The sequence below is a fragment of the Tachypleus tridentatus genome, chromosome 9, assembly GCF_004210375.1.
Source record: "Tachypleus tridentatus isolate NWPU-2018 chromosome 9, ASM421037v1, whole genome shotgun sequence".
NCBI lineage: Eukaryota > Metazoa > Arthropoda > Merostomata > Xiphosura > Limulidae > Tachypleus > Tachypleus tridentatus.
The window spans coordinates 43,865,174-43,886,878 of record NC_134833.1 but is presented as its reverse complement, the minus strand read 5'-3'; the positions used below and the strand labels follow the sequence as shown (position 1 = coordinate 43,886,878).

At 29.0% G+C, this 21,705-nt stretch overlaps 1 protein-coding gene across 2 annotated transcripts in view; it reads left to right on the top strand.

Moving 5' to 3' along the window:
• The window catches only part of LOC143225158 (sodium/potassium-transporting ATPase subunit alpha-like), an 80,973-nt gene that overhangs the window by 37,665 nt on the left and 21,603 nt on the right, over nucleotides 1–21,705 (top strand). For both annotated transcript variants that reach the window (XM_076454100.1, XM_076454101.1), the window contains exons 9-16: nucleotides 3,906–4,017; nucleotides 6,622–6,754; nucleotides 10,330–10,522; nucleotides 10,882–11,057; nucleotides 14,721–14,857; nucleotides 16,540–16,757; nucleotides 19,394–19,495; nucleotides 20,520–20,674. In XM_076454100.1, the coding sequence (XP_076310215.1) occupies nucleotides 3,906–4,017; nucleotides 6,622–6,754; nucleotides 10,330–10,522; nucleotides 10,882–11,057; nucleotides 14,721–14,857; nucleotides 16,540–16,757; nucleotides 19,394–19,495; nucleotides 20,520–20,674 (1,226 nt within the window). The remainder of the gene's footprint in view (nucleotides 1–3,905; nucleotides 4,018–6,621; nucleotides 6,755–10,329; nucleotides 10,523–10,881; nucleotides 11,058–14,720; nucleotides 14,858–16,539; nucleotides 16,758–19,393; nucleotides 19,496–20,519; nucleotides 20,675–21,705) is intronic.

The window sequence follows — 21,705 nt, the reverse complement described above, 5'->3', positions numbered from 1 at the left end:
AAACTGACTCATCTCTAAACTCATCACCATAAGGAACTCTTTTGTGTTTAAAGACAGAATTGGTAAATCAAATTGCTGAGTGTTCTAGAGTTTGTACATATATACAATCTACTTAAAAAAGACCAGCAAATAGAATCAAGGTATATGAAAGTGTCAAGCATGTGTTATATTGTAGTGATTTCAAGTAATTATTGAGCAGTTTAAAAGTATTGGCACTGACGAAAATGGCTATTCTTTACAAATCGGAAAAACTTTAGACATTAAAAACTTTTGAATTCAGAACTGAATGGTCAGTCAAGTACTGTTGAGCTACTTTCAGAAGTATAAAGAAAATAAAACATTTACAAATACTAATTATTTGGTAACGTAAAAGTTGTTTTAGAGGCTCGTATTTAATATTCTGAAACTCCTACAATACACAGAAGGCTTTCCCCTCTAAAGAGGTATACAATGTTCCAGAAAACTCTTCATATAATACTACCATTTAAAATTTTATTATGTAATGTTTATCCACAAATAAAACTGACTCATCTCTAAACTCATCACCATAAGGAACTCTTTTGTGTTTAAAGACAGAATTGGTAAATCAAATTGCTGAGTGTTCTAGAGTTTGTACATATATACAATCTACTTAAAAAAGACCAGCAAATAGAATCAAGGTATATGAAAGTGTCAAGCATGTGTTATATTGTAGTGATTTCAAGTAATTATTGAGCAGTTTAAAAGTATTGGCACTGACGAAAATGGCTATTCTTTACAAATCGGAAAAACTTTAGACATTAAAAACTTTTGAATTCAGAACTGAATGGTCAGTCAAGTACTGTTGAGCTACTTTCAGAAGTATAAAGAAAATAAAACATTTACAAATACTAATTATTTGGTAATGTAAAAGTTGTTTTAGAGGCTCGTATTTAATATTCTGAAACTCCTACAATACACAGATGTTTATCAATACAAAACAAGATTTTTCATGATTTGATTGGTGAGAGGAACCATCACAGAGTTGTGCAAGTAAGACTTAATCCCACATTGAGAAAATACATTAATTGTACAGGTGAGATTAAAATAAAGTTCAATAATTAAAGCTGAAAGTAAGTCTGATAACAATGAACAAAATTAAATTTAATCTCATGAAATCAGAATATGAATGTGTAATATGTAAACAGAAAAATATGGCAATGGTCAGTCTGGACTATTAAAATTGAAATGAAAATAACTATTTAATTGACATCTGTTTTGCATTTAATTTCTACTCACTGCTGTAGTTTCACTTTTGTTAGCTTTATATGCAATACATTTTTTCATTATTAGTATTATTATTAAGTATACATCTGTTTTTGAGTACCTTCTTTCTGAACTCTTTTCACTAGTCACATCTACATTGCTAGAAGAAAATTAATATTACCAAACTCATCTCTGTATGTGTGTGTGTGTGTGTGTGTGTGCACCTTAATTAAATTGGACAGTGCAGTGATGACTGCAATTCCATCTAAATAGATTAAATTACTTTTTCTATCTTCAGATGTTGCAGGTATGGTTAAACATGTAGGTGAAAGTCCAAATATTTTTGAAGTCCTCATGTAAAAACTTTGTTTAACAACTCTTCCATGATGTTACATCTTGAGTGGAATCTTTCACATGCCACTTAAAACTATTCCATTCTGTTTATGCAATTTTGGAATGAGCTTATGCTTTTGAAGTATAGATTTAGTGTTTAATCAAGTGCTAACTTCTAGTTTACACAGCTTGCATATATTTTTTTTTTGGAAATGGCCTACCATTTAAGATTATGGATTTTTGTGGCCAGAAAGGCTGTATTATCTTTCAACTATATATCCATTGCAAAAAGTAAATTTTTGAGCATCTGTTCTTTTGCATTCTCAAAGTTGGAATTTTCTCCTATAGTTGTTATATCTTTCATTGCTTGATCCATTAATTTGTCATCATATGTCAGTACATTAATCCTACAAGAACAAAATTAGTTGATTTGGCAAACATTAAATAAACATTAGAGTTCTGTTAGGCACAAAACTTGGGTTTTCAATAAACTTATTTCTATTAGAAATTTACCTGTGAATTTCTGAAGCCTTACTGAGTTGGTTTAAGTGAGAGATGATTTTCAAGCAAGCCCTGATGGACAGGCCTGTAAAAGCATACAATAATTTAATGTTTTTTTACAATTGGTGAATTTTGTTTCCAATTGTGTAGTCTGTTATTATTGAAGATTTTTTTCAATGATGATCATGAGTTGCAGTAAAGGAAAATAAATGGAGATAAATACTGAAGTATTTCCAAATGTGTACTTCACAGTGACACTGTTAATGATTAGTTGAAAGACATTGTTCACCAGTTGTATGGTTATAATTGTGGTATGAAAGAAAAAAAAAAGTGCATAGTAACCAAATATGTGTGTATGTGCTGTTTAATATAGTTTATAATTGAGATATGTGATATTTAAGATAATGTTGTGATGACGGGAGAATATCTAAGAAAAAGTGTTTTGCATATTGGCCTTAAGATGGTCATTAGGTGCTTCACTGAATGGCTAAATACTTGAAAAAGGAATCTTAGATGTCAAATGCCTGACAACCTGCCCACCTCCAAAAAAGAAGTCTTTTGCATTATAGCAAGAACCATATAAGGATTTTTGTGACAAACTAGCCTCTAAAAATAAATTTGAAGAGGCTGGAATTAAACTACTACAACTATTGCATATAAAGTAAAGGCTCTATAGTTTTAAAACAATTGAAACTTGTAGAGAATGGTTGTTATCAAAGCTAAAATGCTTGTGTGCAAGGCACTTGTGCCAGCTGTTAAAAAAATCTATGGTTGCAACATAGTATCAGGGAGTCTTTATTCATTTATTATTATTATTATTATTAATGGAACAAGCTAATTGAAAGAAGTAAAAATATAGATGGATAAATAGGAAGAAAAACATTTAGTTCTTAAAAAGTGGTTACCAGATGGATAAAAATAAACATTGGTCTTTGATCAATGATGTGCATAAACATACAGGACAGTGTCAGAATTTGCTATTTGGAACTAGTTGTACTTATTTTTCTTCTAATTATTGTTTATATGAAATAAAAAATAATTACTTTAATCTCATGCAAATTATTTTCACACTGTTAAGAAATCATTTTGGCAGACTTGTAACATAATTTAAATCTTACTCGCGTGTTATATTTATGTAATCTGTGCACTACAAAATTAATTTACACTTGGAGATTAAAGCCTGTTTTCTGTTATTTGGCAAGATTGTTTTGAGTGATGTTAAATCTTGACATTATTATATACAAATACTATTGTGCAAAGTAAAATTGTAACCTAAGGAAAAAAGTTTTAGTATACTTGGTGATAATGCTGTTTCAGTGTAATATTTTTTGATTTTATGTGTATGTTTGTGTTATTGTAATGAGTTTAAAATATATTCCACAGGGCTACAATTCTTTGCATGTGAATAATTTAAGGTTCATATTAGCAACGAAATTTTTATAACTTGTGAGATGCTATAATGTATTGTGAGCCATAAATTGTCAGTAAAACATTTTTTGTAATTGTTACTTATGCAGAAATATGAAAAGATAATTATTGAACAGTGAAAATTTTGTTTTGTTAACCTTGCATAAGTGAAAATAAGTCTGACATTGTTTCATGATAACAGCAGTCCATGAAATAGCTTTCTGGACAAAAGTTGGAGAAATTGAATCATGATGGCATGAGACTTTTACATTAAGGTATGAATTACAAGAATAATTGAGGTTAATGAAATTCTTTATAAAAAGAAAGACCTTCCTGTATTATACACATTTAAATTCCTTTTTTACATATAAGGGTTGTAATAGGTGATTATATGTATTTGTGTTTTATATCTGTTTATTATAATAAATGTTTTATTTCAGGTGTGCAGTATGACAAATCATCTTCTGGTTGGAAGGCCTTGTCAAGAGTAGCTGCTTTATGTAGCCGTGCAGAGTTCAAAGGAGGCCAAGAAAATGTACCAATTTTGAAAAGGTGAGCAAAATGTATTTTTTGAAATATGTAGATGTATCAGAATAGTTAACCTCGAAAAGGATATAAATATTTAAATATGACTATAGCATAGTTTCCAAGTCTGAAAACCTAGAGATTTAAAACATATACAAAACAAACAGTGAATGTGCTTTAAAAAACAAACAAGGATATAAACAGTTACAGTGGTCCCTTCTCCAACATGGAGGGAATAAATTCCTCAGGCAAGCCATGTTGGGCAAATTTGTATTGATGAACTCAATATCTTGCAAAGATACAGAACACTGCTAAGTTAAGTCTCCAATAAATGCTTAGGTAGATATTTTGTACATATAAATGAAAAACTTTACTTGTACAATATTGTATATGAACTAAAAATGTAAATCATAAACATAACATTCAAATGTGATATCATGCACCTGTAAATGAAAACATGTTAAATGAAATAATGCATCACTGCGTTTTATTGTAATATTTGCCTGTCAATGGTGAAGACAAATACCTATTGTTAATGAGAGCATGATTTACCATAATGATGTTGATAATAGATTTGGAGGCTGATAGGTTACTTTAAGGCTGATTTACCATCAGAGAATTTGACCTCATACTCAAATGAAGCACACATTAATGGGATGGGGTCAAAAGGCATTATGCTGGCTGACTTGGGCTTTAAGGAGTTGGTAACTTTTGGCTGTTTAATTTTCCTCTGCAAGTCTTACAAGATTTTCTATAGGGTACTAAGATATCATTAAACGAAACTTTTAAATTTATTGCTCCTCTCCATTTTTAGATCTACACGCATTTCTGTGAGAGTTCCTCTGCCTTACATACAAAATTGAACAGAGCTTTTGCCATAGGATGGATTTAGTAAGCTCTGTCTTTTCAGCATCTTCACCACTGTCATTGGAGGCTATCAGCCCTTCAGTTTCTTTGTTTGTTTGGTTCTCGGTGTAATTCCAGCAGCTTAACCATCTTCTCGTCCCTCATATTCTCAAACCCAGTTGAATACCACCATGAACTCTCACATTTTTTGATTGATAATATGTGCTATTAATAGTTCCCATAATATTCAAAATGACCAATTTTACTATCCTGGTGCCTTGGTAATGTGGATTGTGGTTCTTTACAGATATCAGGGTTAATTAGGTTTCACTGTTTTTCCAATTGTTAATTCTCTTTATCATTAACTTTACTCCTGCACTTGTAAACAAAAGATAAATTCAGTATACTTGGTAATATGAGCTTTCTGTTTTGTCTGGTGCTTAACTTGTAAATTACAAATCTTTCTCTTTTTTATTTTTTTTTATTATTATTATTATTATTATTATTGGTTCCAAAAGTGATATTCATTGGAAGTAACCAAAGACAATTGAATCTTGCAATAGATTCTTTGAGTACCTGCATGATGATAAAGCTAAGTGTCCTGTGGATAGACTAATAAAACAACAATTTATTCACTGTGTTTTTCATAGGTTGTGAAGGTACATTACACACATAAAAGGAACAGTGTGTACTTTTTGTATTACAAGTATATTTTCCTTTTTTACTGGTTGTTAGCTTTTTTTTTTTTTTTTGTCACATTTTAAGAAAACATTTAGTAGGCTACTTCTGTTTACCAACCACTATTTGATTTTAACTCATGAAGTAGATGCATTTCACCTTCTAATAATGACCTTTACTATTCATTGTCTGAGTACAGTGTATGTTTATCACATTTTTTTATAACAAAAAAATATTTTTAAAGTTATCGGGAAAGGTATGTAAATTCAACTTATTGACTTTCCATTGTTTTTATTTAATTTTACATATAACATCAGTTTTGTGACTTTCATAATTAATAGAAAGTTGATAATAGAAAAATAAGTTGGCATTTTTAAAACTTAATCAGAATTTCTTTCTCTTAGTTTTGTGTAATTTTCTGTTGTCAAGATATACATACTTAGAAATAACTTACAATTGTGTATCTGGTATGGCTAATGTAGTTTAGTATCAACTTTGAAGTTCTGAAGGGAATCATGAAAAGTAATTACCAGTACTATCACACATCCATGAAATCACATTGTATCAAAATCGACATTAAACACTGGAAAAGTTTTTGCCCCAGAAACTAAAGGCTGATTGAAGAGGCCCTCTAATATCGAGCACTACTGTAAGTTTATCTAACAATTTGTTGTTGCATTTCACCAAACTTTACATAAGCAAACTACAATATTGAAAATTGGAAAAGGCTTACAAATTGAGTAAAAATGGTATGGTATTGCTTCTTCTTAAGAAGAGCATCAGTGTGATAAAACTTGGCTCTTTAATTGGTGTTCACCCTCAGCTTGACATGTGTACTTATGTCAGTTATGACGTGTCAACATAGAACCATGGTGTCTGAAGAGATCTCAATCTTGGAGATCTTGATTCGTTCTAGAATTGTAATCAAGCATAAAATATTAAATGCACTTTCAAATGTCAAACGTAGGGAAGGCAAAGAAAAACAATTCTGTTTTGTTTTACCCAAATCCACAATATAAAAGACATTTCTTACCTTTTATAGCTTATAAAATAATATGCATCAACTGTTGAATGTTAGAATCAAAATTTCTTCTAATTCTTGTATAGGGAGTGCTCAGGTGATGCATCAGAGTCTGCTATCTTGAAGTGCATGGAACTTGCTGTTGGGAACATTCAAGAGTTTCGAAAACGTAATCCTAAAGTGTGTGAAATTCCATTTAATTCTACAAACAAATATCATGTAAGTACATTCATCTGTGTGCTTGCATTTTTTGGAAATATCAAAAACTTGTACTATCAAAGTTTTGTAACTAATTCCTTGGTTATTTTTCATATATGGGGAAAATGCACTCTGTAGTGGTTCAACTAACACCTTTAAAATTTATACCACTTGTATATCACATATTAGTGTGTCTAAAGTGTTTATAGCACCTTGCTCAAAACTATTTAATTTCAATATTACAGTTAATATACCAGTATAGGTTTTTTCATGCCTTATTCCTCTACTTACGTGTAAGTTAAAATGCTTATGTTGCAAACCTTTTCGGAGAGAGATATTCAAAATAAAATTAAATAATTTTGTAATCAGTGTATATGAACAAATATGGCATCAAATTGTAGTTAATAAATCAAGTTTTTATATCATGCAAGTTTCAACTTCTTAAGTTAAAAGGAAATATTTAAATCTTTAATCTTCCCTTGTATGAGAATCATGACATTTGTTCTCAAGGTCTAGTCCATTGTCTAATTTATTTACCACCTCTTTTTGAAGTAGGGGGTTTAAGGTAAATTATTTGTAATAAGGATAATATTAAGGCAAAATGTAGTTTTTGTAGTCTTTAATTTTCTTTGTTAATGGAAACATAAACAAGAAAGTTTGATTCACCTGCTACACCCACCTCTCACGCCCTCTTTCACAAATTGCTACTAATTCTCCGACACTTCACATTATATAAATTTTAACCAATAGAAAGACAACATTTTTATTTCTCAGATGAAGTATTATATTATTTTCAGTAGTGAGGATTTTATTTCATCTTGTGTAAGACTGTGTTTTTAAAAAAGTCTGTTAAATTGTAATAGTTGTAGGGCATTGTTTGCTTTGCAAATGTTATGTATAATTAACTAAAAAGTGGGTAGGAGGTAGGCTTACATTTCCTTGACAACCGACTGCAAAAAAACTAGAGGTCAGAGATAGGTACTTTGTTTTTTGTTCTTTATATATTGTTCTAAATACAACTAAAATGTAAATATTAGAAAGTTGTTAGGTTAAGTTGCATTTTTTTGGATGGGTTTTAAAAATAAATTTGAAATCCATTATCTAAGTCTTCCTAATTCTCTGAGTTCTAGTACCTGAAAAGGTCGAATTTTTAAACTTTTTTTTATGAAAAGAACTTAAATAATACTAAACTCTGATTTATTTATTATGTGTGTTTTGGTACAACATTAATTCATACACATAGATAATATGGTAGTACAATTAATTAAATGTTTAATGCAACTCTGTGAAAGGTTTGTGTAATTTGATTTGCCTAGGGTGAAAGGGTCAATCATGAGGCTTTATTTTCATACACTTTGTTGTTTTTAATGAAACTTGTGAGAAGTATATTGTGGACAGCTGTGTAGAAACTGTATGCTGTATAGTTTGTTATGGTACAAAGTTCAAAGCAAAGTTGTTGCCTTGTGTATGGAACATTTTGCAGTGTGTACTTGGTACCTGGGAGATCAAATATCATGCATTTCAGCAAATTCTTTTGCATGTGGGACCCAAATAGTTTAGGTTAACTAGAACCCTATAGGGTAGAAAATACATTTTTCTAGAATAATTCTAGAGAATAATAAAATACATTTTGCTGAAAAAAGTTTGCTATTTGTTAAGACATTTTTAGGTTTAATCAAACTAAATTTGAAAGCTACAAGATGAAGAAAAGTAGTTTTTAAATTTTAACATGCAAATCTCTGCACTTGTCAGTCAACGCTCTGACTACATATCTTTACAGGCAAATCGTAAGTAAAATTGCTTAATCAGAAAATTGGAAATATTTGTGTGCAAAAATAGTTGTAATGTTTACTGAAAATGTGCCAAATATTGTGAAGTAATAGAAAATATATTACTTTGTGTTTCCAGAGTTGATAATTTCAGCTGACTCTGTTTGGAAAGAGTTAAATGAGTTATTACCTCCACCACCAAAGGTGAAGGAGGGTTATGTTTTCACCCTTGTGTGTTTATTTGCAAGATTTTTCAAAAACAAATGAATGGATTTAGACAGATGTTGGTATATATTTGGAGTATCTCCTAACTTAGGAGTGATTAGTTTTTGGAGGGTCAAAATCACAGCAAGATTACAAAATTAAATTCCTTATCTATGAAAATGGGGTCTGATATTTCATGCTATGTTTGATTTATGATTCAAAAATGATTGGATTTTGTTTAGATGGGTGGTCCACCATGTTTAATTTCATATTGCTAAAATTCTTGAACAGTTTATCTTTCTTTTTAATATTGGTACCTTTATGTATTTTTATTGCACTTTTAATGTTTATTATGTTAAGGAAAAAAATGCAATTTCTCATCCTTTGTTACAAATGAATTAGTTTACTCGTTCAGTGATGAAGAAAAGTTCTAATGAGAAATATTATAAATATTGTAATATTTGTTTGAAGTAAAAGTATTATTTTCAGTACCTTTTGATATTTGAATTTTTGCTGTTTTAAAGCAGTTAATACTGATGTGATCAGTGGTTTTATTTTTCCAAATGAGGATATTATTATTATTATATTTAATAGTTAGTGTGTGTGCTTATATAATGTATGTATATGTGTGTTGTTTGAATGTGTAATAAATGTATATAAATTTTGTTATTCAAATAAACTGCCATAGCCGAAGAATTACCGTTATTTTATTTGTAAACTTGACATGATATTTTATCATGTAACTTTCAGGCAAATGAGCTTGCACCAGCATAAAATTTTTGTTAAATTTTTATCAGATTCCAATAACTTCAGTGCTACATGTTCATTGATTTCACATCAATACCATCTTAATATTACTGTTTCTGTAGTAATGCTTTGAGATCAGTTCTGACATTTAATGGAAACTTGTTAGAAGATCTATATAACAGCTGACATGTTTGTGGCTAGGTTATACATTTTTTTTAGTATGCATATTTCACTTTTAAGTGCATGATAATTTTGCCACTGGAATTTCTTTTCTCTCTCTCTCTCTCTCTCCCATCTTTCATATATTGAAGCTGTAATGATGTATGATCTTAGTTCTTAACACACTAGAAAACATAATACCATATATAACTTCAAATTTAACACTTGCACCACTTTTAAAATGGATATTCAGGAAAAAAAAAAACTTTTGGATGATAATTAGAAATGCTTTACCATGGGATAAAAATACAATAAAGTAGTATCTGAACAATAGGAAAGTGGGACAAAGACTGAGCGTGATGATGTCAAACTACACTGCTAGAGGCGCTGCCATAGCAAATTTGACATGTTGTACGTATTTTTTTGTTTGTTTTCATCTTTCTAAGGTAAGTTCTTTTTCAAATATAGTCCAATCTTTTTGTTAATGCAGGATTTTTTCAAAAGTCTTTTGAGAAAAATTATGTTTTCGAGACTATATATATAACAAGCAAAAAAATGATTCTTAGGGATGGAACTTGTACTGAGAGTCAGTGTAATGATTTTGTATTTGTGTATGGGGGGGAGAGTATTACTTTTTTATGATTATACTGCTAATATTCTTGTACTGTTATATTTCCTAGTAAATCATATTTTCAACTTTTAATTATTTTTCTGTAGGTAACTATTCATGAAACTGAAGATCCAGAAGATCCAAGCTATATTTTGTGCATGAAAGGAGCTCCAGAAAGAGTTTTGGATTTATGTTCCACAATTTACATTAATGGAAAGGATAAAATCCTGGATGAAGAAATGAAGGAAGCATTTAACAATGCATACCTAGAACTAGGTGGACTTGGAGAGCGAGTCATTGGTAGTGTTTCTTTATTTTATAAAACATGCTATAATAATATTCAGAGAAGTGATAAAAAATAGTTTTTCCATTCTGTTTAAAATAGCTGTTTTCTGGCAATGTACTTACACCAGTTTATAATAAGAGTCATCCAAAATAAGATGTATAAAAAAAAAAATGGATTAAAGAAAAGCAAAAAAACAAAATTGAATTAAAATAAAAAATGCAAAATAAACAGTTGCACTTGCATAACAGTATATAAATCCTTGTATTATCAGAGCTATTATATGTGTGTTTATTTGTGTTTAATAGGGCTTATATTATAAATTAGTGAAATTTAATGTTCAAAGTGATGTGTCTAAGTATAATATTTTCCCCAGGATTTTGTGATTATAAACTCCCAGCAGACAAGTTTCCACCAGGATATCCATTTGATCCTGATGAACAGAATTTTCCCATGGGTAACATGCGTTTCTTGGGGCTTATTTCCATGATTGATCCACCACGTGCTGCTGTTCCTGATGCTGTTGCTAAGTGTCGTAGTGCTGGTATTAAGGTATGCTCCACAATGATTCTCTATTGAAATGCACTGTTGAGTTGTTACATTATATGCTCTTGTTTTTGTATTCATGTTGCATATTATTTTGCAAAGCAATTTTTAAATATTTTTTTTAGATTAATAATTTCAAAAAGTTGCACATGTCATAGTAGTGCTAGTTCTTCACTAGTAATAATTATTTTTAGAGGGGTAGTTTGACAACCAAATTGCCACTACTGTAAATATGTCATTTCCATAAGAAAGTTCTAGTCATTTTAGTATAAATTTATTAATCTGAAGAAAGAGAAACCAAAAATACTTTGTTACATTAACCACATTTTTAACAATGGTTTGTAAGAAAAATATATTAATTTAAATATTATTTAAAAAAATACTGTCAGTATGATGTTTTAGCTTATTTTTATTTGAAACTTTGTCATATTAATAAAAATGTTAATCATTAATCTTTAGCATCCAGGCTACATCATTTTTACAGATCTTGCAACCATGAAACTTTTAAATACTGTAACCGAATGTAGTATGTGTATCATGAAATTTTGCAAGCTTTTAATAAACATTAAGTGTTGTACACAAAAAATAAGTTGCTTTTTTTCTCCAAATCCATTGAGCTTTAATGGCAAATTGAATCTTATGGCTTAAATAAAACAGTCACTTGATTTACAGTGTACAGTTTGTTCAGTAAGCATCATGACACTAATGTTTCCACTTGCACTACAACTTTATTCATATAGTTAAAAAACACTTTACAGGTTATGGGGGACAGTATGATCCAATATCTTCAGGAAACAAAGTACAAAATGATATTTGTGTATGTACAGTTAACATATCATTCATTGGTATAGTTTTATAAAATTGAATTCAAGAAATTCATATTCATGGGAACTGGACCTAAGTATCTGTTTAGAATCATCATTTTATTTTTAACAATTTCTAATGATATTTGTGTATATGTGAAAATAATTAGTTGCTTAAATTAATCTGTTAAATCTTTTCACATTTTCCCAATCAGTGATATGAAGAGTCATGAGATGTTAGTTTTTAATTTATCAAGTGAATGTTTTTCCTCTTATTCTGAATTTCAAATGTTTTACACATCTGCCTAATAAAAAATACAATTAATAATAGTTGTTTAATCTTATGTGCATGATCAAGGTCAAAATGTCATGACCTTCTGCACAATGAAGTTCAAAATTCAATGTAACCCTGTTATTTTTTATTCATATCTATAAACTTGGTATCAAAGTATAGTTAATAAATCAAATTTTACATGAGATTTAATTTCTTAATTCAGAAGGAAGTGTTAAAAAATATTGCTTAAGACTTGCTCTTGTATTTAATGCAATGCCCATGATACGAGTTGTTCAATTTACATTTTATTATTTTTATTTCTACTGTATTGCAACTTATGACAAAATAAAAACAAAATTGAAAATGTTTAATACAAGAATAAAGGTTTGAACTGAAAAGAACTGTTGTTCAGCATGTATTCTTTTCATTATACCAAGGTGATATCTTTAAAGTCCCTGGGAGTGCAGATGGCCCTTGAGTAGCTTTGCGAGAAATTAAAAAAAATAATGACCCTGGAATCAAGAGAGTTGTTTGTGTAGAAAGATATGCAGATAAAATATACAGTGTTACCTAAAAACACATTCAACAGAAAGTTGTATAAGAGATTGTGGAAATGAAATGTGAAAACTTTAAAATGAAGAAAAATGTTATTACTATTATGAAATTAACTTTTCATGAGGACTTGTTCAGTAAATTCTTAAGTGAATCTTTGATAGAAATACTTTATTAAAAATCCGACTTTTTTATACAAAGTACTTTTTCATGTTTGTTAATAGATTGCCAAATTTTATGAAGATATGCAAAGATAATTCATTGTCAGAGTAATAATTAATTTTCTTAATTGGATTGTATTTCAGTCAGATGTATTCTATGGATTAAAATCTTTGTAAACTGAATATGTTTTAACAATGAGTTTGTCGAGCTGATTTGAGTGTGAATGGTGAGAGTAAACTTTGCTTGCATTACACAAACTTGTTATTTCTGTAAGCTTAATAAGAAAAAAAAATCCTTCATGAACTTCTGCTAGGGGTATGAAAATTCAGTTTCTTAACAATAATACAAATAGCTGTAAATAGTAATTATAAAAGTTTAGTATCAGTATCTTTTACTTCAAACAATTAAAACTTGATTATTCAAGGATAACCTAGTAAAACATTGGTATAGTAACTAAAAGTTTAAGATAATTGATTTTCTTGAAATATTATGCATGATTTAATGTGTAATATTACACAACTGTATAAAAACATCAGTAAAAACTTGGAAAATTTAAGAATTATTTATCATGTAGAATTTGTTTTTCTTGTTTTTGTAATGGGGAAATAAATGCACAAGTAAACATAGTGTTAAGTTTCTGTGTGCACCCAAGTATTGCAGTTGTGATGATGGTTAGGCCTGATATTATGGCATAGTATAATTTAGTAGAATAAAAGTTGCTTAGCCATAGATCAGTAAAATTACCTATGAATCAGAAGAATAAAATGCTAATTTTTATACACTAATATTATTGCTGAGAAAAATTGAATTATAATCTACAGTTGTCTAACAATAGAGGTAAATATATAAAATGGTAATTCAGTGAGATTTTGAATGTGAGTCAATAACTGTGATGACATGGCCTTTGACCCATGTTCTGCATGGAAACAACATCTTTATAGAGGTTGTTTTATTTAGAAATCAGTTATTCAAGTTTTATCATCATGCTTACCCTCGTGGAATTGAGATTTGTCTTTAAGCCTGGATTTATATTAAACTATTTTTTGCAGATGTAATGATCAGTTACTCATATTTGAACTTTAGATGTGGTATATGGATATAAATGTTTAACTTGTATTGGGTTTAAACTGTACTTCATTTTTCAACTATTGGTAACCATATACTGTGTGTTTGTGTAAAATGGAGCTAACAATGTATTTAATATTTGCTTAAGCAGATAACGAACAAGAACTGTATTGCAAAAAAGGGATTAACTGACTCAAATGATGAAAATAAATATTAATTTAAATTACCTATACCCAACAAAGAATATTTTAGACTGAGTAGCAAGTCATCAGTGTTGATATAAATAAGACAGTAATACTATAAACACACCTGTGGTTACACAGACTTGTATTATATTATAATAAAACTGTCACTTACCATGGAATTGTTTTTAATCTTTTGAAAGAAATACTGTTGAAATAATTGTGTGCAAAAATGGTAGTTAAAATTAATGATATTATTAATATCTTGTAAACTATTTTCAAGATGTTAGAGAAACACGTAAGTTCAAGAAATGAAATACAAACCCTATAACCCTATATATGTAAGTACTGGAACATTTCACTTGGCCACTTTTCATGTTTGTAACAGATGCTATATTGTGCTGTTTCTCTTTTTTCCTGTTGTATCTTTTGTAGGTTACCATGAAAATATTACACTTGGGAAATACTTATATTCTGTGAATTAATTTCTACATTATAATAAGATGAAAAAACTTGTTTGTCATGAGCTGAGTTTATACATAAACAATTAAATGATATTCACTGTCCTAAGTTACATTTTAACTTCACATAAATTATTACTCAAAATGCATTTGCCTTTGTCATATCATAGGTAATTATGGTAACTGGTGACCACCCAATCACAGCTAAAGCCATTGCAAAAGCTGTTGGGATTATCTCGGAAGGCAATGAGACTGTTGAAGACATAGCCCAACGATTAAACATTCCTGTAGAAGAAGTGAATCCTAGGTAAACATAAGCTTTACATGTTTAATTTTTTTATTACCCACTTTGGGTCTCAAGATCATGTAAGTTAGTGTTCTACTCCTAATAAAAATTATTTCACTTGGAAGTTGAATTTTTTGCAATAAAATCATTTATTTTTATCACTTATAAATTAAAATACAAAAGTTCTTGTTCTTGCAAAATGAAAATATTTTTTTTTGTAAAGAACATAATTAAAAGCTAAATTATCAATCATTTTTCGACATTGAAGAAAAAGAGATCTGAAGTAAACTTTAAAGTAGTCTTTCAAGTAATGGACAAACCAAGAGAAAAATATTGTGTGTGTGTGTGTGTGTGTGATAAGTATTATTTGGTAGTTAAAGCAAATTCTGAGACTCAAGTTTGAAGACATTAGTTTTTCTTGGGATTTTTTTAGTCCTCTTTTTAAATCACTATACAGTAACTTAAATTGATTTAAATGTGTCAATGTTATGACATTGCATTTAATTCATTATTCAGTATTATACAGTGTACCAACTCTTTGATGTATAAACATTTAGCTTTTGGTAACTTGCAGATAATTTATTTACAAAAATTCAAACTTGAAATAAATGTTTACAATTCTTAAATTAGTACAGAATGCTTATATTCCAACAAAAGATTTGGAATAATAACATTCACAAGCCAACCTGTAAATGTATTAAATCTTATTTGAAGACTGTGCCAAAGAGTAAGTTAGTTTACATCTTAAACTATGTTTCACAGTAATTATTTGACACAGTAGTATCTATCTGATAACATTTTTTGATTCTCCAGAATATTGATATTAAAAAGTTGTATATTTACAGTGTGTTCTGTGGTGCTAGTTGTCGCTGTGTATCTGTTTGTTGTGCAAAAAGATTTAAATTCAGTTTTAATCAAGTGCTTGAAATTAGAAATTCTTAAAGTAGGTGTACTCAAAAGTTTTTAGATTGAGTAACAAATCATTAGTATTGATATAAAACATGATAATACTACTATATACATGGAATTATTACTCACTTTCATTCTAATAAAAAATGGTGTCTAGCTTAGCTGTACTTGCAATTGCCCAATGCTATTTCCAGTTTATTACATTATATGTAATGGATTTTTACTACATTTTTATTTATAAATTTCAAATTTACATATTGTAAGGCAAATAATATACTAGGCATTTCATTTCCATGGTAAATTTTCTAAGGCTCTGTCATTGGAAGATAATTTTAAAAAGAAATTCATCCTCAAGCCCCTCTGTAACTAAATACATTGTTAGAACAAAAGTACCAATTTTTTAAATTTATTGTGAAAGTGTATGTAAGAAGAAATAAGAAAATCTTGGATAAATTACAAGGCATTGAAGATTTTTATGTGAATATTTAACTTTATAAACTTACAGAAAGTAACAAGCTCATGTTTTGCAAGTTTTTATATACAAACTTTACAAAAACAGGCAGTATTTTAGTTATAAAAATGTAACTGAGGTACTAAAACACATAAAGTAGTTTCTTTGGTAGAGTTTTAATGTTGTAATGCATTTTGGTGTTTTTAATTAATTTTCTAGTGTATCTTATGGTTTCAAGATTTTTGAAGTAAAATTTTGAAACATTAAGTGCATTATGAAAACTAGATATAAGGCTTGCAGGTAAATGTAAAATAAACATTCTTATTTTTTGTTTATATTACAGGGATGCAAAAGCAGCCGTTGTGCATGGATTTGAGTTACGAGAAATGACCCTAGACCACTTGGATGATATTTTGAAGCATCATACTGAGATTGTGTTTGCAAGGACCTCACCACAACAAAAACTCATCATTGTTGAAGGTTGCCAACGTTTGGGAGCAATCGTTGCTGTAACAGGAGATGGTGTCAATGATTCACCAGCCCTGAAGAAAGCTGATATTGGTAATAACTGCTCTGTTTTTATATAGACTCTTTTTATTACACAGCTGTTAATACAGATCAGAATTCAAATATTTAATCTTAAATAATTTTTCTTTTTCCATTGTCTGGTGACTGAGTTGTTAGTTTAACATATCACTAAAAGTGAATAAATGAATAGTTTTGTTATATATTTTCAGAAGAAACTCGCCAGTCTTCTTGTAGAAGACCTTTTGTAAAATCTACTCTGAACCTTTTATACACGTAAATAGTATTCAGGTGATTTAATTTATATATTCTGTCTTTAAAGTCAAGAGCTCCTTATTCTTATATGTTTACAGATCTTAGTTATAGCAATAACATTCTTAGCTATATATTATATAGCTAAATTTTGGATTTTAGAAAAATATTCAACTAAATCTAGAAAAACAAACCTAAATAGGTGTTTGTTGAAATCAAAATGAAAAATAAATTAACAATTACACAAACAAAATCATCTGACTTGCATGTTAATATTTTTTATGGATGTCCAAAAATACACATTGCCTTGTGAAATGACTTAACATATCACATGTTGAATGTTATATTTGAATTGAGATTTAAGTAGACAATCTAGTACCATTGAGCTACTTCTGTAAGTGAAGTGAAAACATTTAAATGTTGGTATTTTAGTGAGCTTGAATATCAGTTTGTCTCAAATTCAGTATCTTGCATAAGCAGTCTCATCACTCTTTAAAATATTTAGCATAGTTATTTATCTATAAATATTACAAAAATGTGATTAAGGTGTAGTTTTAATGTTTGAGAGATAAGGTTGGTTTTTTATATACTGAAAACTGCCATATAAATGTGGATAATTCAAAACTTTTAGGGGCTTGGCATGGCCAGGTGGTTAAGGCACTCAACTCGTAATCCGAGGGTCACGGGTTCAAATCCCTTCACTCCGAACATGCTCGTTCTTTCAGTCATGGAGGTGTTACAATATAATGGTCAATTCCACTATTCATTGTCAAAAAGAGTAGCCCAAGAGTTGGCAGTAGTGTGGTGATGACTAGCTGCCTTCCCTCTTGTCTCAACTTCAACATTTAGAGATGGCTAATGCAGATAGTGCTTGTGTAGCTTTGCACAAAATTCAAAACAAACAATCAAAACCTCTGACTTGATTAGTTTCTAATTGAGAGCTTCCAGAATGTTTCTTTATGATTTTTTTTTCTTTTTGACAGTTATTGTGTTATAATTGTAAATTTCTTCAACTTTAAGAGATGGTTTTAAAGATATAAAAACAAATGTATTATGTTACTTCATTACACTGTTCAATTTGTATGTTAGAGAATTTGTAAGATATGTTAATAAAGTATATAAACAACTGTTTGTTATATAAACTGATAATATATGTATTAAGACAAAAAATTCTTAGGATGAAATTATTACTGGAATTGTGTCTAAAAGCTAATATCAAAAATAAATGAAAATGTGGAATAATAATAACTTGCTTTTATGTCTATATACATATACAAAGAGGGGTTTATTTAACATCATGTGGAATAAAGTTGTATGTATACATAATGCAGACATTTAACATCATATGGGATAAAGTTGAGTGTTGAGCATGCTATGAAATGGTGATACCTCGTTTGTTATGACAATGTGTAATTTACTGAATGGAATCCATTTTGTGTTTTGGATATTTATGATGCTTAATCATTAATAAGATTAATTACTCAACTTTACAGAAAGCAAAAATATCAAATTTTGAGTTAATATGTGATGAATTAAAATTTAACAAGAGTGCAGCAAAACTCGTACATCTGTTATACACAGAAAAAAATTAAATACAAAATACATTGATACTACTGTTTGAAAAGTGAAATTATGAAATTTAAACTCTAATGAAATCTACTGAAAAAGTTTTGGATTTCAAAAGAAATTGTAAGTGATAATTTAATTCATACTTGTAGACTGGCAGGAAATGTTCCAGTTAATAAAGGTGCAATTTTTTATTAAGTTGGACACAAAACAAGACTTTACACCACTTTGAGATAAAACTTGTTGAATTTAGATAAGATTGATTGGCAAAGCCACAGATTCATAGCTCTTGAGCTTTGCATTAATACTTTGACTGACTGACCACTACATGGCAGATAAATAATGCCTCTTTCAAATGGTCCAGAAAAGACCAGTATAAAAGATTATTCATATCAATTTTATATATCCTTTAGTCATTATGAGGTGAAAAATCATATTTATATTCAAACATCAGTATTTTGTATGTTATAACTCATTCTTATGATTTCATAGTATTGTATTAATACTTTTAATTATAAAAAGGTATGAAAATCATTGTTCTAGTGTTGTGCTATAGCTGTTTTTGAAAGTAAATCATCATAGTTACAAAATAGTAGTAACTTGTTTAATTAAGATTGGTGTTTTACTATAGTTACATTTGAGTAAGTATTTAAATGCTATGGTGAGTTTGAGAAGTTTAGTAGTTTCAAACTTAGTCCCATAGTGGCTTAGTGGTAAGTATTGGTTCTTATAAATAACAATAAAATAGCCCATTGTGCAGCCTTGTTTAGCAAGACACAAACAAATGAAAATAACTTCTTTTTTTTTTTTTGTTATTATTAACTCTTCTAATAATTTTGTCCCTCTGTGATCAGGTGTTGCTATGGGTATTGCTGGAAGTGATGTAAGCAAACAGGCTGCTGACATGATTCTGCTTGATGACAACTTTGCATCCATTGTCACAGGTGTTGAGGAAGGTTTGTAGAAATAATGATTATTGTGCTTATTAACTCTTAAAATAGGTTTACAAAATATGTAAGTAAGGATGACAGTCAAACTACACATACCATGATTTTTTTTACAAAGTGCCATTTAACGTGATATTGTCTATTTAATGTCAGGTTTATTAACTAAATGTTTTACCTTGCATTGCTGATTTAACAACACTTTCTGATAAAAGGAAAATCTATACCAGATACAGCATACAGAGATACAGTAAAGAAATTATGATATGCATTTTGGAGGTTCTAGAGAATATGCAGTATCCAAACTTTACAATGGTCAAAAATGTTTTTGTTCTTCATAATAACATATTACTTTGTACACTGACTTGTCACTTTTACTCCCACCTATGTCTTCAGTTCACGGACATCTCTAATGCATTACTTTTGTAACACATCTCACTTTTTGTATACAATAAACTTGTACATTTTATTAAGTTTTCTAAATTTCTTTAGATACAAGTGGTAAATTTGAAACTATTCAGAGTTTCTTAAATATGAGGTTGTTCCACTGGTTCAACATTATGTAAATTTTAGATAATTTGCATCCATCTTGATTTTCTTGGAACACTGAATTATAATATCAAAGATAATCTGCCTTTTTATAATTTTTAATTGATCTCACTTGTGAATCTGACAATCTTTTCATTAGATACTTATCATTAAATCTAATGACACTTGACTGTATTATTAAGGAATCAAGAAAGATTTTAATTAATTAATGTTAATATGTTTTAATAATATGAGTGACTTTCAAAATATAAAACATCTTACACTACTGCTATTACATAATTTCTAGATTAATGCCATTTTATTGTAGTTGGATATTTTTGAGTTTAACTGCTTTTTGAAAATGGTGAACAGATAATTTCTAATTAAATAGTAGCATATTGATGTTTTGTTTCCAGCACTTTTTGAGTAAAATTTTCTAAAATTATTTTAAGAATTAGTAGATGAAAGTGCAGCTTTCAGGAATCTAAGCAGTTGATATATTTCTTAGGACGTTTGATTTTTGACAACCTGAAAAAATCCATTGCATATACTTTGACCAGTAACATTCCTGAAATCAGTCCTTTCCTGCTGTTCATTCTTGCTGATGTACCACTCCCTCTAGGAACAGTCACTATTCTGTGTATTGATTTGGGTACTGATTTGGTAAGTTGAAACTTAAATACATTGTAATGCTTTTTTTTTTTTTTTTCTCAAAAATTAAATTACCTCATATCTGATTTTATTGGTCTGTTAGGTATGAGTTGCTATTGTTTTATTTTTTATTTTAAAACTTGCATAATCTTCTCATAACAGTTGTTAGATATGTTTATTGTTTTGTTATAAGATGGCTATACTACAAAAACTTCAGTTCCACATTTATTAGTGGTTACAAAAAATAAATTTGACAAAGATGGATAATACTAGTTTTCTGTGTGATTTAAGTATTTTTGTGGTTTTTGGATATCAAATTTATAAAAATGAGAATTTACACATGTCACTAGTGGAATTTTTTTGGTGTGTATGAACTTTAATTATTTAAATTGACTGCATATTTCAAAGCTGGTCTTCCTAACTGGGATGACATGCTATTTTATCTGCTTTTAACAGACTTAAACATTAAGAACTTGTAAATGAAATATTTAAAAAAAATTGCACCAATTAATGTCTTGTAATGCTATTTACCATTTAAAAATAATAAACTATATGTGGGTTAAATGTCTGTATTTTAGCATACCCATTCTCATGATGCTTTGTAAACATTGGAATATTAATGTTTCATATGATGGTAAAATACCATTGGTGAAGTATGTGCAAAGAGGTAACTGGAAACAAAAACAGAATTATTTGGTAAAGTTTTATACATGAAACAAAGACAGTCTTACAAATCCCTTCACCCACTCCATATTCAGATAGGTCCACTTGTGAAAACTGACACCACAGTGTTATATAAAAATGGCATTAACATAAATATATATCTTAGTAAAATATCAACATAAAATGGTTTTATTTGATTGAACTTGGAGGCTCTGTCTTTGCTATTTTAAACCCTCCTCATCCTCTATAATGCTCATGTAGTCCAAGATCTGTGGATGATAGAATGAGAAACTTTGATCTAGAGTAGTGAACTGTATAGATAAGTATTTTCTTCTAGACCATTATGAAGAAAACCTCTATTCAAGTTTTAAAACATTGAA